This window comes from Leopardus geoffroyi, chromosome B4 (assembly GCF_018350155.1).
Source record: "Leopardus geoffroyi isolate Oge1 chromosome B4, O.geoffroyi_Oge1_pat1.0, whole genome shotgun sequence".
Lineage (NCBI taxonomy): Eukaryota > Metazoa > Chordata > Mammalia > Carnivora > Felidae > Leopardus > Leopardus geoffroyi.
In genome coordinates, this window is record NC_059341.1 from 77,421,316 (window position 1) to 77,437,882 (window position 16,567).

The 16,567-nt window shown below is 42.7% G+C and overlaps 1 protein-coding gene, 1 long non-coding RNA gene and 1 pseudogene across 6 annotated transcripts in view; 1 reads left to right on the plus strand and 2 right to left on the minus strand.

Annotated features, from left to right (window-relative positions):
• The window catches only part of LOC123590763, a 30,687-nt gene extending 16,614 nt beyond the window's left edge, over nucleotides 1-14,073 (plus strand). The window contains exon 3 of the long non-coding RNA XR_006708964.1: nucleotides 13,805-14,073. This is a non-coding gene — a long non-coding RNA (uncharacterized LOC123590763). The remainder of the gene's footprint in view (nucleotides 1-13,804) is intronic.
• CERS5 (ceramide synthase 5) overlaps nucleotides 1-15,724 on the minus strand; it is a 33,203-nt gene extending 17,479 nt beyond the window's left edge. The window contains exon 1 of one of the 5 annotated variants that reach the window (XM_045464229.1): nucleotides 15,314-15,724. In XM_045464229.1, coding sequence (XP_045320185.1) covers nucleotides 15,314-15,510 — 197 coding nt within the window. In that variant the 5' untranslated portion in view covers nucleotides 15,511-15,724. The other 4 variants (XM_045464232.1, XM_045464231.1, XM_045464233.1 and 1 more) reach the window with 4 other exon arrangements.
• Nucleotides 3,731-4,164, minus strand: LOC123590762 (annotated as a pseudogene).
• Nucleotides 15,725-16,567: the final 843 nt, after the last annotated feature.

Genomic DNA, 16,567 nt, shown 5'->3' on the forward strand with positions numbered 1-16,567 from the left:
AGCCTATGGTAACCAGGAAACCTTAGTCTGTAGCCTTTGGCCTCATATACCCTACTGCGTAATACATGAATTATTTTCTATGTGTGCAGCAACATGATTAGGTTGGGAAGCAGTGGCTTAGATCAATTTCTGGAAAAATATAAAGTGTCAAAATTTATATATATAAAAAAGAAAAATAACCATCAAAGAAATCAAAATAGGGAATGAGATGGAGTGAAAAATACAATAAAAAGAGAAAGGTCTTATACAGACTGACGAGGATGGTGTATCATTAGGTAGAGTACTGAGTAATAATTATCTGACCCTGAATGCTCCCTGCCCGCCCCCCCACACACACACAAATGGGAGAGATGAGAACTGAGATATTTAAATAAAGATTCTTAGGTCCAGATAAAGCCTGTTTAGAAAATTTAATCCTTAGGTACACAAGCAGCATTTGAAAACCCTCCCCTAAGACATATGTATACAAGAGGCAAAATGCAGGGTTCCACACAAAACAGATTCCGAAAGTCCTTTCCCTTTGCAACTGAATTCTTAATAAACCAATCACATTAAAAATTTGAGTAGCTTCTGTAGGGTGGACAGAGGAGAAAGTACAAAAAAGACATTCAGGCAGTGGGAACAGCATGTACGAAAGCAAACAGAAGAGACAAACTACTTACAGAACTATGCAACATACAAATTCAGGGGTGGCAACAGTGGCAGGAGGAAAAAAACTCTACAGATAGAGGCCAAATCACAGGTGTGTTACGTCATGTCATGTCATGTCATGTCAAGAGTGAACTTTATCCTATAGTTGATGGAGAGGCACTGGAAGGCTTTAGGCCAGGAGAAGAGCTAGATTTGTATATTAATAAAGGAGCATCATCAGTTAAAGGCTACTTTAAAAACTCCATGCTTTAAGTGATAAAGCACTGAACTAAGGCTATAGAAATGAAAAGGAAAGGACGGATTCAAGAGCTGCTGAGGAGGTAAAATTAATAGCACTTGGTAACAGAATAGATGTAAGAGGCAAAAGCAGAATCCAGCCTTCCTTATTTCTGACTTGGGAAACTAAGTTGATTATGGTGTCTCAACCAAGTAGAGCATAAGATAAGAAAGCAAATTTGGGAATGATAGATGAATTGTGTTATGCTGAATTTGAGGTGCTCATAGGACACTGAAATGGAACTGTCTAGTAGGCAAATAAAGAGGCTTAAGACACACACACACACACACACACACACACACACACACACACCTGAGAAAGAAAAAAGAGCACAAGAGAATGAGAATATAGGTGGTAGCTAAAATTGTGGGGGTGGATGTGAGTGCAACAAGAAAGGAACACAAACTGAGGCTCCTGCATGGCTTAGTTGATTGCTTAATCCAACTCTTAATCTCAGCTCAGGTCTTGATCTCAGGATAGTGAGTTCAAGCCCCGTGTTGGGCTCCATGCTGGATGTGGAGCCTACTTAAAAAAGAAAGAAAGAAAGGAACACAAATTGAGAAGAAAACCAAGGTCAACATCCTGGGAAATACTAATATAAAAGGTGAATTTAGAGGGCAGGAAGACCAGAGGGAGAGTTGTATCAAATGAGGCAGAGATCAAGTAAGACAAGGATTTCAGTATCCACTGGATTTAGCAATTTGGAGATCTGTGGTAACCTTCACCAAAGAAATTCCAGTAAAACAGAAAATCTAGAGACAGCAGTGAGTTACATAAGTGAAAGATATAAGGAGGAGGAAGAAAGAAATGGAAATAGCTAAGATTCTTAAGAATCTTGACTAAGAAGAGAAGGGAATGCCTTCAACATCCTGCATCAGAATCACACTTCTCCAACTCCCGCTCATTCCTCAGTCTTCTTCTCTCTCTCATCTCATTTCTGTCCCTACACTCCATTGACACTGCTCTTGCCAAAAATGATCTCCTTATTGTGAAATCAAATGGATGCTTTTCAGTCCTGTATCCTACCTGACCACTCCACGTTATTCCACATTATTGACCATGCCCTCCCTCTTGAAATGTACTTTTTCTTAGCTTCCTTACTTGCCATACTCCTCCTACTTTTCTCCCTCCATCTCTCTGGCAACAGAAGTAGACTGCTTGGTATGCATTGCTAGTTGAGTCACTCGGACATGCTACTTAACTTTCTCTGTGCTCCCGTTTTCTCATCTACAAAATGAGGATAACTGTAATTATCTACCTACTTCATAAAGTTACTATGACGACTCAACGTTTAGCACTTAGAATAGTGCCTGGGGGGCGCCTTGGGGGCTCAGTAGGTTGAGCTGCTGACTTTGGCTCAGGTCATGATCTCACGGTCCGTGAGTTCGAGCCCCGCGTCAGGTTCTGTGCTGACAACTCAGAGCCTGGAGCCTGTTTCAGATTCTGTGTCTCCCTCTCTCTGACCCTCCCCTGTTCATGCTCTGTTTCTCCCTGTCTCAAAAATAAATAAAATGTTAAAAAAAAAAAAAAAAAAAGAATAGTGCCTGGGACAAAGTAAGTACTTATTAAATGCTTACTACAGATATTATCAAATACTATAGGGTTGTCATACCTCTTTTCTCCTTTTGGGTCCCCCCCCCCCACCTCTGCTTTTTCCGAAAATATGCTGTTTCCTCAGAGTCCTATGCAGGTTCTTTTCTTACTCTACACACCCACTCTGGTTGATCTCATTCAATTATAGCAGAGGGTCTCAAAGTATGGTCTACAGACCCCCAGAAGGCCCCTGAGATACTCTCTAGAGGCCCAGAAAGTAAAAACTATTTTAATAATAATATCAAGACATCATTTGCCTTTGTTACTGTGTTGACACTTGCAACGACAGGGCAAAGCCATGGTGGATAAAACTTATGTTACCTGAGCACAAATGCACCAACTGTAGTTATGGTTATTGTATTCTTCCTTGCTATGTCCTCTTAGTTTTTTTTTTTTTTTCTTTTAAGCCAGTTCACTTAAGAATGTCCTTGACGAAGCAATACAAATGATTGATTTTAACAAATCTCAGCCTTTGAGCATACTTTTAAAAAGTATTATGTGATGAAATGGGAAGTACACAGCACTTTTGCTACATAGCAAAGTATATGGTTGTCTCAAGGAAACACACTTGTTTGACTAAGTTGTGCACTGAACTTAAATCACTTTTTCCTTGGGGCACTTGAGGGGCTCAGTCAGTTAAGCGTCTTGACTCCTGATTTCAGCTCGGGTCATGATCTCAAGGTTCGTGGGATTGAGCCCACATTGGGCTCTGTGGTGACAGCGCTGAGCCTGCTAGGGAATCAATCAATCAATCAATCAATCTCTCTCTCTCTCTCTCTCTCCCTCTCAAAACAAATAATAAACATTTTTTAAAATTACATTTTTCATAGAATACAATTTTTACCTCAAAGAATGGCCAACAAACTAAGGTCATTCGGACTTGGGTATTTTCTTAAAAATGAATGAAATAAGCCTGTCACTTCAAGAAAACAAACATTGTTGCCAATGATAAAATTCAAGCTTTCAAGTGAAAATTAGAATTTTAGAGAACTTATATCCACCTTTGAACTTGAAAACTTCCCAATCGTTCAAGTTTTTATGATAAGACTAGTTCTGATGAGATTAATAGGATTTTTAAATGTTGTGTAAAGAAATGTATTGACATTTGGGAGATCTATATAACTCAGTAAACCAGTATTTTTCTTTTTTTTAATTGAAGTACTTTAATTTTATGTACAAAGAGTTAGCAGGAAGGTAGGTGTCTTGGATATCTACAGTTAATGTAGGTATCCTGAATGACCCATTCAAGGAAGCTCATTTAATCAAACTTAATGAAGCCTTTATCCTTTGCATACTGATGGAAATGATGGTGGCACATAGTGAGGCTATATTTCCAGATTAGACTATGCCAGTTTGAGTTAGATGTGGCAAGAATGAGAACCCTCACCGGATTTCCTCGGACGGCTCCAGTAGAGCTGCTGCTGACCCATCTTGCTCTCTGGGATGCAATGAGGCAAAATTACCAACCCACGATCTCCAGACAGACCAATGGATTTTAACATGAATGAAAAGCTCAATGACAGGGTTTCATATTCCACAATGCAACCAACCTTTAAGAAACTACTTCCTGTTGGGGTGCCTGGGTGGCTCGGTCAGTTAAGCATCCAACTCTTGATTTCCGCTCAGGTCACGATCCCAGGGTTATGGGATCTAGCTCCACGTTGGGTTCCATTGAGCATGGAGCCTGCTTAAGATTCTCTCTGCCCTTCTCCCCTGCTCACACTCTCTCTCTCTCTCAAAAATTAAAAGAAAGGAAAGGAAAGGAAAGGAAAGGAAAGGAAAGGAAAGGAAAGGAAAGGAAAGGAAAGGAAAGGAAAGGAAAGGAAAGGAAAAAAAGAAAAAGAAAATTACTATTTGTTATGTCTTGGTGTTATATCAAAGAAAAAGTACTTCCCCTTTCCAATGACATATTTTTTTTTTTAATTTTTTTTTTCAACGTTTATTTATTTTTGGGACAGAGAGAGACAGAGCATGAACGGGGGAGGGGCAGAGAGAGAGGGAGACACAGAATCGGAAACAGGCTCCAGGCTCCGAGCCATCAGCCCAGAGCCCGACGCGGGGCTCGAACTCACGGACCGCGAGATCGTGACCTGGCTGAAGTCGGACGCTTAACCGACTGCGCCACCCAGGCGCCCCTCCAATGACATATTTGTGTGAAGCCAGCTTTTATTTATATACTTCAACTAAAACAACATATAACAAGAGCCTGAATGCAGAAGCCACCGAGAAGAATCCAACTATCTTCTATTAAGTCAGACAGTAAAGAGATTTCCAAAAATGTAAAATCAATGCTGTTCTCTGGATTTTTTTTTTTTAGAAAATAATTACTTAGCCATGTAACATGGCTACTATCGTTATTTTTAATGAAATAATACATTTAAATTATACTAATACTATTCATTTATGTGCTGGTGACTCCCAAGCATAGATTTTGAGTATCCCCTATACATATGCACACATGTCAGTGTATTTTTCTGAGTAAATTTTTTTATTAAAAAAATTTGGGGGGGGAGGCGCACCTGGGTGGCTCAGTCGGTTAAGTGTCCGACTTTGGCTCAGATCATGATCTCAAGGTTCGTGAATTCCAGCCTTGTGTCAGGCTCTATGCTGAAAACTCAGAGCCTGGAACCTGCTTCGGATTCTGTGTCGTCTTCTCTCTCTGCCCCTCCCCTGCTTATGCTGTCTCCGTCTCAGAAATAAACATTAAAAAAAAAATGTTTTTTTAAAATTTGTATTTATTTGAGGGGTGCCTGGGTGGCTCAGCTGGTTAAATCTCACTCTTGGTTTTGGCTCAGGTCATGATCTCATGGTTCATGAGTTCAAGCCCCAGTCAGGCTCTATGCTGACCACATGCAGAGCCTGCTTGGGATTCTCTGTCACCCCTCATTCTCTCCCTCTCTGCCCCTCTCCTGTTCATACTTGAGCTCTCTCTCACACTCTCAAAATAAATAAACTTAAAAAGAAATAAAATTTCATTTCTTTGAGAGAGAGTGCATGTGAGTGGGGGAGAAGGGAAGGGTAGGAGGGAGGGAGGGGGAGAGAGAAAGAAAGGGGGAAGGGGGGAGAGAGGGAGAGAGAGGGAGAGAGGGGGAGAGAGGGAGGGAGGGAGGGAGGGAGGGAGGGAGAGAGAGAGAGAGAGAGAGAAAAAGAAAATCTTAAGTAGACTCCATGCTCAGCGTGGAGCCTGACATAGGGCTTGATACCACGACTCTGGGATCATGACCTGAGGTGAAATCAAGAGTCAGTCACTCAACCGACTGAGCCAGCCCTAATTTTTTTTTTTTAAGATTTTGTTTTTAAGCAATCTCCACATCCTATGTGGGGCTTGAACTCACAACCCAGAGATCAAGAGTTGCATACTCCTTCGACTGAGCCAGCCAGGCACCTTCTGAGTAAAATGTTCAAAGGATAGGATTCGCTATCTACAAACTCATGTGCTATACACATTTGTTGTACACGTATATGTATTCTTTGCAGTTTCTTTCTTTCTTCTTTCTTTTTCTTTCTTTCTTTCTTTCTTTCAAGAGAGAGAGAGAGAGAGAGAGAGACAGTGCAAGTGGGGGAGGAGCAGAGAATGAGGGAGAGAGAGAATCCCAAGCAGGCTCCATACTCTCAGTGTAGAGCCTGATGTGGGGCTCAAACCCACGAAACTGTGAGATCATGACTTGAGCTGAAATGAAAGAGTTGGATGCTTAACCAACTGAGCCACCCAAGCACCCCACGCAGTTTCTTTTGAGGACTTTTTTTTTTTTTTTAAAGAATAGTGTCTGCAGGGACTCTTTTCTTTTTGAGAGAGACAGCCTGAGTGGGGGACCTGTAGTTGTAGGGGGACAGAGGATCTGAAACCAGCTCTGCACTGACAGCAATGAGTGCAATGCAGGGCTTGAACTCACAAACTGTGAGATAGTGACCTAAAGTCTGACGCTTAACCGACTAAGTCATTCAGGCACCTCTCTCTTTTTTTAAATTTAATTCATTTTTTAAGTTTTATAAGTAATCTCTACACCCCAAGTGGGACTCAGACGCACACCCCAGATCAATAGTCTCACACTCCTAGGACTAAGCCAGCCAGGTGTCGCGAAGACTTTTTTTTAAATTGGCAAATTTGCTCTTAAAGCAGAAGCAGACTATAAAGAAAAGGATCACTATGGCATATATATATCCTAAACCATGGCAAGGCACACACTGTGGATTTATACCAGACTATTTTCACTCCTCCCACATGTATCAAAGTTATCCTCACTTAGACTATTACAGAGCCTTAAAGCATTAAGATAATTAGTGCCTATGCAATTTGATACACTGCTAGGTGCTGTGATGAGAAGGATCAGCATCCTGCTTACATCTACCCTCATTGTAAGGAATGTAAGTCTTGAGATAATAAGAATTACTAACAGTATATATGTTGAAATGTTTCAGATGGACACAATTTAAGACTAAGTTGTAGTATTATTGTACAGTAGTTAGTGAATATTTTACTTGCTATAGAGCAGCAGTTCTCAAAGTGTGGTTGAAAAATAGCTGGGGGTCCCTGACACTCTCATTGTTGAAGAGTTTCTCCCTTTCCGACTATATACATACATTTCTTTCACTACACATATCTATCTTTCTTAAATGGTCTATCTTTCCACTTATAGTCTTAAATGACGATACAACTTAATGTATAGTAACTTAAATGTAATGTAATGTAATGTAACTTAAAGTAGAAATACACAAATGTACAAGTGCCAAGAGGTGGATCAGAGAAACAGGTTAACAAAAAAACTGTTCCTTAAGAAGTTTTTGGGGCGCCTGGGTGGCGCAGTCGGTTAAGCGTCCGACTTCAGCCAGGTCACGATCTCGCCATCCGTGAGTTCGAGCCCCGCGTCGGGCTCTGGGCTGATGGCTCGGAGCCTGGAGCCTGTTTCCGATTCTGTGTCTCCCTCTCTCTCTGCCCCTCCCCCGTTCATGCTTTGTCTCTCTCTGTTCCAAAAATAAAAAACGTTGAAAAAAAAAAAAAAATTTAAAAAAAAAAAGAAGTTTTCACCGTTCTTCAGGGTCCAAGAAACAAGTGTTTGCTAGTGAGACATTAAGCCTATATTTTAGTTAACAACTTAAAAGGAACTGAACCCACCTCCTCCAAACTCCCATAACAGCCTTCTGCATACATTTATGACACTGTATTTTAAACCACTGATATTCTTGCTTTCTTCCTGCGAGCAAACACCATGACTTACATTTTTATCTGTGGCACACAGTCTGACAGCTGGCAGATACTAAGTTCTCAATAAATAACTGCTGAAGAAAGAAGAAAATAGGTAAAAACTAAATTCTTAACCAAAAGGTGAAGTGTTTCAAGGAAATGTGCCCACCTGTCCTCCTGGGTCATCAGATAACCTACCAGCTCCATGTAGGAGAAGGTCCCTGATTTCTGAGGAATCAGTAGAAATTCAAGTTAACCAATTTCAGTATAACAGGGGATTTCCCCAAGCAGAATTAAACACAGCAAATACAACCTGACTGGGTTTGAGACCTCCTGTGCTTATTTTTTTAAACATCTTTTTTTTTGAAGTTTATTTATTTATTTAGAGAGAGAAAGAGAGCACAAGCAGGGGAGGGGCAGAGAGAGAGGGAAAGAGAGAATACCAAGCAGGCCCCGTACTGTCGGCTCAGAGCCCTACTTGGGGCTCAGGGGCTCAAACTCACAAATGGTGAGATCATGACCCGAGCCAACATCAAGAGACGGACACTTAACTGAGTCACCCAGGCACGCCCTGCGTAGTTATTGAGACTTCTTACAAATGTTGACACTACCCAGAAGCCAAAGACTTAAGGAATACCCTTTTTAAGAAACACCACAGGGGCACCGGGGTGGCTTAGTCGGTTAAGCATCCGACTCTTGGTTTCAGCTCACATCATGATCTCATGGTTTGTAAGTCTGAGCCCCGCATAAGGCTCCGTGTTGGTGTGGAACCTGCTAGGGATTCTCTCTCTTTCCCTCTCTCTCTCTCCCCTTCCCTGTGTGTTCTCAAAATAAATAAATAAACTTAAAAAACAAACAAAGCACCATAATTTTGAGAAGAGATAGAATACTGTGATTTTTTTTTAATGTTTATTATTTACTTAGAGAGAGAGAGAGAGAGAGAGAGCGAGCAAACAGAAAGGGAGACAGAGAATCCCAAGCAGGCTCCACACCATCAGTGCAGAGCCCGAGGTGGTGCTCAAACTCATGAATTGTGACTTCATGACCTTAGCCAAAACCAAAAGTCAGATGCTTAACCAACTGAGCCACCCAGGCGCCCCAAAATACTGTGATTATTCCCAATGTCTTATCGGGGCTGTGCAGCACTCCACATACATTTAACTTCTTGACAAACTTGTTTGTTTACAGATCATGAACTACTTGACTAAGAAGATATATGCAGAAAAGTAAAATTACAGAGCAATGCCTGGCTAGAAGGCACTGTCAATCACTCAGTATTACTCAAAATAGACTATAACTAGTCACATAAATCATTCGGAAAATGATTTATATTTAAAAAACCCCATTTTTGCCACAACTTTTAGAAAGATTTGTTCAAAGCATGGTCAGAAAAAAAAAAAATTAAAAAATTAAAGCATGGTCTGATATACTTAGGACTGATCACCCTTCTGGTCCTAAAAAAAATAAATCAAATGTGAATTTATATTAAAATTCTTTTCAGGGGCGCCTGGGTGGCTCAGTCGGTTAAGCGTCCGACTTCGGCTCAGCCTGCTTCAGATTCTGTGTTTCCTCCTCTCTCTGTCCCTCCCCCGCTCATGCTCACGCTCATACTCCCTCTCTCTCTCTCTCAAAAATAAACATTAAAAAAAATTTTTTTAATAAAATTATTTTCAGTTATAAATACTTGTTTGAATTACTCCCATCAGCACTATTCAACAGAAATATAATGCAGGCCACATTAATTTAAAATTTTCCTTTTCTTTTTTATTATTATTTTTTAATGTTTATTCTTGAGAGAGAGAGAGAGAGAGAGAGAGAGAGAAAGAGCATGAGCAGGGGAGGGGCAGAGAGAACGGGAAACAGAATCTGAGGCAGGCTCCAGGCTCCGAGCTGTCAGCACAGAGCCCTACATGGGGCTGGAACTCAGGAAGGAACTGTTGAGATCCTGACCTGAGTCCAAGTCGGATGCTTAACCGACTGAGCCACCCAGGCACCCCTAATTTTAAAATTTCTAATAGCCACATTCAGAAAAGGAAAAAAGAAACAGGTAAAGTTAATTCTGATAATATACTTTGGTTAAACAGATATATCCAAAATATCACATCAATATATAATCAATGTTGAGGCACGGTGGATGGCTCAGTCAGTTAAATGTCTGACTCTTGATCTCAATGCAAGTCATGATTTCACAGTCTGTGTGATCAAGCCTGTCGTTGGGCTCTGTGCTGACAGCAGGGAGCCTGCTTGGGATTCTCTCTCTCCCCTTCTCCTGCTCTCTCTCTCAAAATAAGTAAATAAACTTAAAAAATAAATTAAAAAATAGTTATTTCCTTGTAATCAATGTTAAAAATGAGATATATTACATTCTTTATTCCCCCCCTGCACTGTCTTTAAAATCTGGTGTGTGTTACACTTCGAACGTATCTAACACAGCACATTTGGACTAGTGACATTTGAAATCCCCAAAAGCAAGTAGCTACTATAGTAGCTAGTGGCTACTGCACTGAACAGCACAGTTTTAGAGAATTCTTCATATCTAGGAAAAATGCCTTTGTTTCTAGGAAAACTCGTTTCAGATTTTTTTTTTTTAAGTTAGAAGTGATTATGGTTAGCTCCTTTTGCAGTAACATTTCAATTAACTTCCCCAAAGATAAGATAGGAGTGGGTTCAAGCAGAGTCCAAAAACTCAGTGAAGGGCAGCTTTTATCTGCCTAAAAATACCTCTGGAAAGGAAGCCAAAATAGGTTTATCTCCCTTGCCGCTCGGTAAGAAGGGTGCGGGGGTGCCTGGGTGGCTCAGTTGGGTAAGCGTTAGTTAAGCGTCCAACTTCGGCTCAGGTCATGATCTCACAGTTCGTGAGTTCCAAGGCCCATGTTGGACTCTGTGATGACAGCTCAGAGCCTGGAGACTGCTTTGGATTCTTTGTCTCCCTCGCTCTCTGCCCCTCCCCCGCTTGCCCTCACTCTGTCTCTCTCTCAAGAATAAACAAACATTAAAAAAATTTTTTTAATTAAAAAAAAAAAAAGGTGCAGATTTCACTTGCTGCCTCCTCTTAATTTCTTCTTTTACCCATCTAGGAGACCCTAGTTTTCTGAATCAGGAAGTGGCTAAAGCAAAAATATCTGACATGTTTCTTTGCTGTGCTGAATATATTGTCTCCAGGGATAAGCCAGGAACCTGACCTCAGGCATGACAGTATTCAGTTTTCTGCAGAGCATCAACACCCACTGCACAGAAAGGGTTGGGGAAAGAAGTTTCCCCAGCAAGAGGAGGGGCACATAAGGCTTCTGACCATCTGGAGCTAATGAAGAGGTGGATTCTTAGACAAGGGCAGGGCCACGTGAGTATCTTTTTCAATCTTGCCCTGCTGGATCTGCAAACCTGATTTAATTCTGTGATTTACAATTCAATAACGCCCAACAGAATACCTTTAGAGATGCAATGGAATGGGCAGTTTCCCTCACAGCCTAGTCAGCAGCTATGTCCATTCTTCCCAAAGCCTTTCTAACCCGTCTGGAAGACCCACTGATACTGGGTCACAATGCAGTCACTTGACATGGATCTGGGAGGAAGGCAGCAGGCCTGTCAGGGAGAGGAAAAAAGTTCTTCCTCCACTTAGGGGAAATGGGGGAAAACAAGAAAAAAAAAAAAAAAGCAGTACGTAGCAGAGGTAGCAAGGCTTACAAGAGGAAGATGAAATGAGTGGCTGAGAAACGTGCACACAAGAGTCACTACTTTTGTTACCAGTTACATGACAGGCTAGCAAGTGAATCTGTTCAGTCTCCTATGACAGAGAATGGTATTGAGAAGGCTCTTTGCACACCCCAGTGAGGTTGCTTTGGAAGTAACAAGAGAGAAGAGGGGATTGGAATAATGAATGAGCAGCAGAGAGAGCTCTAATCTATCTCCTGAATAATTCACAAAATAATTTTCTTCTGGCAATACAGAGCTCCTATTGCAATAGCATATTCAAAATAAATGAGCCTATACAGCTCTAATGGTGTCAATGGTGTCTCAAGCTTCTACTTGATCCCAAGAAACAAGTGCTCAAGTGACTAGATATTAAATTTCAAACAATTTTATCATGAACATGACATGAAAAGAAGTTTAAAAAAAAACACATGGAAGAGTTTCTTATCCCTGTTTTGTTAGGGTACAGGGTAGTGTGAATATGTGTATGGGGAGAGGGGATAAAGAGAGAAAAAAGCTGTAGAAAGGTACACAACATGCAAATATATGATGAAATTTAACAACAGAAACAAAGGAATTTCTCTCCGTCAAGCCAAACATCCATTTCAGGTTGGAGATCTAGATTCTGATTACTCCTCTGGGCATCTATGTAGATGAGGATGGTCCCTCCTCAAACATTCAATAAATATTTACCGATCACAGGCCACACCTGAGGCATTTTGCAAGGCACAGGCCACCACAATACAGCCACTCAGCAGAAGTCCACAGAGGGCAGCCTCCATTATTTGGTAAGTAACAATCTCCTATCCGCAGTTCTTTAGCAAAATAGCTAGATACAAACACTTTACTTATTATGGCCCCGCGGCTTTTCAAGTCATCCCTATCAGTGGAGGCTGTGGTTCTCCAGGGAATGTGGGAACTAAAAAACAAATGCTCAGCATGGTTGATGAGAAGGATGGGAAGGTAAAACCAAATTGTAAACTCTATTCTTTGGGAGATTTTTTTTTTTAAGTTTATTTATTTAGTAATCTCTATAATCTCTACACCCAACCTAAGGCTCAAACTCAGGACCCTGAGATCAGGAGTCACATGCTCTTCTGACTGAGCCAGCCAGGCACCCCTATTCTTTGGGAAATTCTTAAAACAACACAAGGGACATAATTTATCAAGGGACATAATATAAGACTCATTAAAATATGCAGAACAATTTGAAACAAAAATTTGAAAAAATATACAATCTTCAAATCAAACACATTAAATAACCAAGAATAAGATGAGCATGGATTTGTTTTCCAAATCCTAGAATACTAGGAAGAGGTGGCTTAAAGCTTAATCCTTGAAAGAAGGTTTAAGGAAAGGTTAAAGATGGCTACACCATATAGTGGAAAGAGCCCGGGGCTTGGGAAAATGATCTGGATCTTGGTTCTAGTTCCTCCTCCAGTTAGTATGAAACCTCTGAAAAGCTGCAGGATGTTTCCAGGCTAGTTTACTGTCTATAAAGTCCTAGCTCACACAGTCTATGATTACTAGAAACCAAGTCACTTCTAGAAACAAATTAGATGAGATTTGAGAAATGAGAAAAGTAGGAAAAACAACTTAGCTGTACCAATATTTCTAATAACGTCTTTTCCTATACTCTTAAGAGTGGCTTCTACTACCTTTATGGAAGACCGGTGTAGCAAGAGAGGAACTGCTAATCCAGCACTCAATTCTACTTCTAACTAAGGTAGTAGGTTTTATAAAAAGAAACAAAATAGCAAGACCGCCTCCAAGGTTAAACTTTCCCAAGATCATACATGAGATGAACAGGATGCCTGACCTTACTAGCCAAGGAATATCATACTAGAATGCTTTCAGCTCAGTATTCCCATCCTCCCCTGCTCCCCTGACACCGAGCACCATAGAAACATTCAGATAGAATTCCCACAGGTAAAGGATCCTTTTCCAGTGGCTCCGCCAGGGGATATAGAAGTCTTCACAGCCATCTGAGGAAACTCTTTGGAAATCTGAAGATATATGCAGTTTTTTTTTTAGTTTATTTATTATTTTGAGAGAATGCACGTGCAAGTGGGGGAGGGGCAGAGAGGGGGGGAAAGAGAATCCCAAGCAGCCTCTGTACTATCATTGCGAGCATGATGCAGGGCTGGAACTCACAAACCACGAGATCACTACCTAAGCCGAAGTCAGATGCTTAACTGAGAGCCACCCAGGGGTGCCCCTATGCAAGTTTATATAAAATGGGTATTTATAAGAAACAAGCTATTTCCTCTTATCAGTAACGTGAATAAACTTCCATATTGGTATACATTTATATAAAAAGCAGAGAATATTTTCCTAGGACAATTAAATTTTTTGTCTTAAATTGGTGTATTTTCCTTTTTAGTCATTACACTGTCTTTCTCTTTTTTCAGCCCTCATATACAGCTGCCAAGGTGGAGAGTACCCAGATCTAAGTTATTCCTAAGAGGGAAAAGTGGTTTGTACTCCCACTCCAGGAATACTTAATACGATGCCTATACTTAAAAAACTGTAACACTAAGGTCCCAAAGGCCCAGAAAAGGCATTTAGATCTTTCAGTTTCATTTGCTTCAGTTAAAAGCATCTTGATTTTTGTACCTGAACGTCTGACAGAGAGCACTTTAATAACAATACACAAACACTATGAACAAATGGATGAATGACAAGCTGGCTACAGAAAAGAAATATTTTGTGAAAGATTTTTGTGTCAGAAGTAGTAGGCACTTTTGAAAAGTAACCCAAAACACATAATAACTAATTCTTCAGAGAGTAATAGATTCTTTATTTGCAGTATATTCCCGTCCTAGAAAGGGCGTTTCTGCTCCAGATAAGGGCCAAATGAACAAACGATGTCAAAGTGCATCCTCATTACCTGAGACCTATGAAGAAATAAGTCTCCTTTTCTGCAGAGTAGATTTGATCAAAATCACCCACAGCTGTAAGCCCACAGTATAAAATCGCCACATCAAGTCCTCTGTGAACATTTCATCTTAGACAGTAGGTACCAACTACTCACTTAAGGAAAAGTGAAATCACTTTTATCAAGAACACGCGGTCAGAAAAAGAACTGTGATTCTGCTAAACTCACTTAGAAGCCAGCTCAATACAGCTTTCCTCTGATAAGCCCTACAGATCTCTTCCTTTCAAAATGACCACTCCTCCTTCCATCTCAGGCCTCTAAGGCCTGTTCCGCAACTAATCTGACACCTTTCTAGACTTTGGAACCCCAGGCTCCACCACGCCTTATCCCTACCAGATTTCCACTCTCTTGCGGGCTCTGGTAGCAATTTTTGGAAATTTACACATGCACAAAAATGTCCATGAACTGACAAAGCAAGGCTTGGGGCCTAACCCTGCTCCCCTCAACTCTCATAAGTGTCCTCACAAATCTCAGATTCCCAAAAACCCGCTCCTTTCACTTGGAAAGGTTGGCTCTTAACGTTAACCGTTCAGCTTCCACAGCCCCAACTAGTTCTGGTTCCTGTGGCCCTTTCCTGTTTCTCTCTTCGGGTGTTCGGGTTCTCGGCCGCAGCTCACACACTCAACCTGTTTCCTGTCTGCAGGATCCCTGGAGGCTGGGAGCAGGCCCAGAAGAAGCCCCCCCCCCCCCCTCCCAGGGCCTCCGGGATCTAAAAAGGGAAAGGGCCCGGCCTCCCCTAGACTCTCGTTCTTCCACTGTCCACGCCCCAAACTGTCTTTACCTAGGCTCCGCGACCACCTCCGCCACCCTCCGAACATCCCGCGCTGCAGCCCGGGCTCCCCTAGCCCCCTGCTTCCGGGCTTCCCCGCCAATTCTGCTTCCGGTGCTCGGCCTCTCCCCGCCCCGAGCCGGTTCCACCGGTCCGCTCCCCGGCCCCGGCCCCGGCCCCGACCCTCCGCGCCACTCGCTCGCGGGCTCTCACCGCTCGAAGAGCAGCCGCACGGAGAATATGCCCGCCGCCACTGGGAATGCCGAGAGGATGTGTCGCGCCCGCGGGTAGCCGTAGCCGTCGCCCGGCCCCTCAAGGTCGGCCCAGCTCACGTTCTGGGGCAGCCAGAAGCGTTCGCTCCACAGCCAACTCCACAGAAGGCCCAGGGCTCCCGCCGCTGCTGTCGCCATCTTACGCCCGCCCCGCGGCCACCGCCGCCACAGCCTCAGCTGCCGCCACAGCCAACGGAACCCGCGGGGAGGCGGACCCGGGGCGGGGCCGAGCCGGCAGCCACCCCTTCCGGCCCCTTCGGGTCCCCGGCCCGTCTCAGCCCGCCTCCTCCGTGGGGCCGGGCCTCTTCACCGCCCATCTCACCTCCCCGCCCACCCACCTCTCGGACTGCAGACCCCAGGGCCGCCTCTCCTTGGGACCCCGCCCCCCGCCGGGCCATGCCCCTCCCATCTCCACCCCGCCTCCACCTGCCCCGCAGGCCCTCAATTCTGGCCCCGCCCATTTTTGCTGTGCGTTTCAGCCACGCTTTCTCTCTCTCTCTCTCCTCTCTCTCTCTCTCTCCCCCTTCTCTCTTCTCTCTCTCTCCTCTCTCTCTCTCTCTCTTCTCTCTTCTCTCTCTCTCTGCCAGCCACGGCCACACCCCTTATTTCAGGCCTAGCTCCCTTAAGGGGACACTCCTCTTTCTCAGCCCAGCAGTCTCAAAGGCTGTTCCCGCTGCCAGGCAGTCCAGACCTGTGTCTCTGCTCCTAGCAGAGCAGGCTTTCATTGGGGTCTACCTCGCCATCTCGGATGGTTCCGCCTAACCGCTCTTCCTTCCATCTCTAGCGTTTTTTGTTCCTAACCTTTTCCTTCCTTCGAGTCCTTCCATGATCTCAATTCCCTTTCACTGTTTTATCCCCTAAAATGAACTTTTCAAAAATCCTTTTATTTTTCTCATGGGTAAAAGGAAATGGGAAAATAGCCAAAGGATATCATACAAAGAAAAGTACAAAGGAAAAAGAAAAATAAATGATAGCCAATATTTAATGAGGCTTACCAAGTGCCAGGTACTGCACTGAAAATTTTACACCAGGTATTTAACTCCATCATTCTATGAAGTAGGTATTGTTTTATTTACTATTTTATGGATGGGTAAACTGAGGTCCATAGAGATCAAACAGCTTGCCCAAAGTTATATAGGATCGTGGTAGAGCAGGGCTTCTGAGCTAGAAAGTCTTTAGACTCTGGAACACTGAG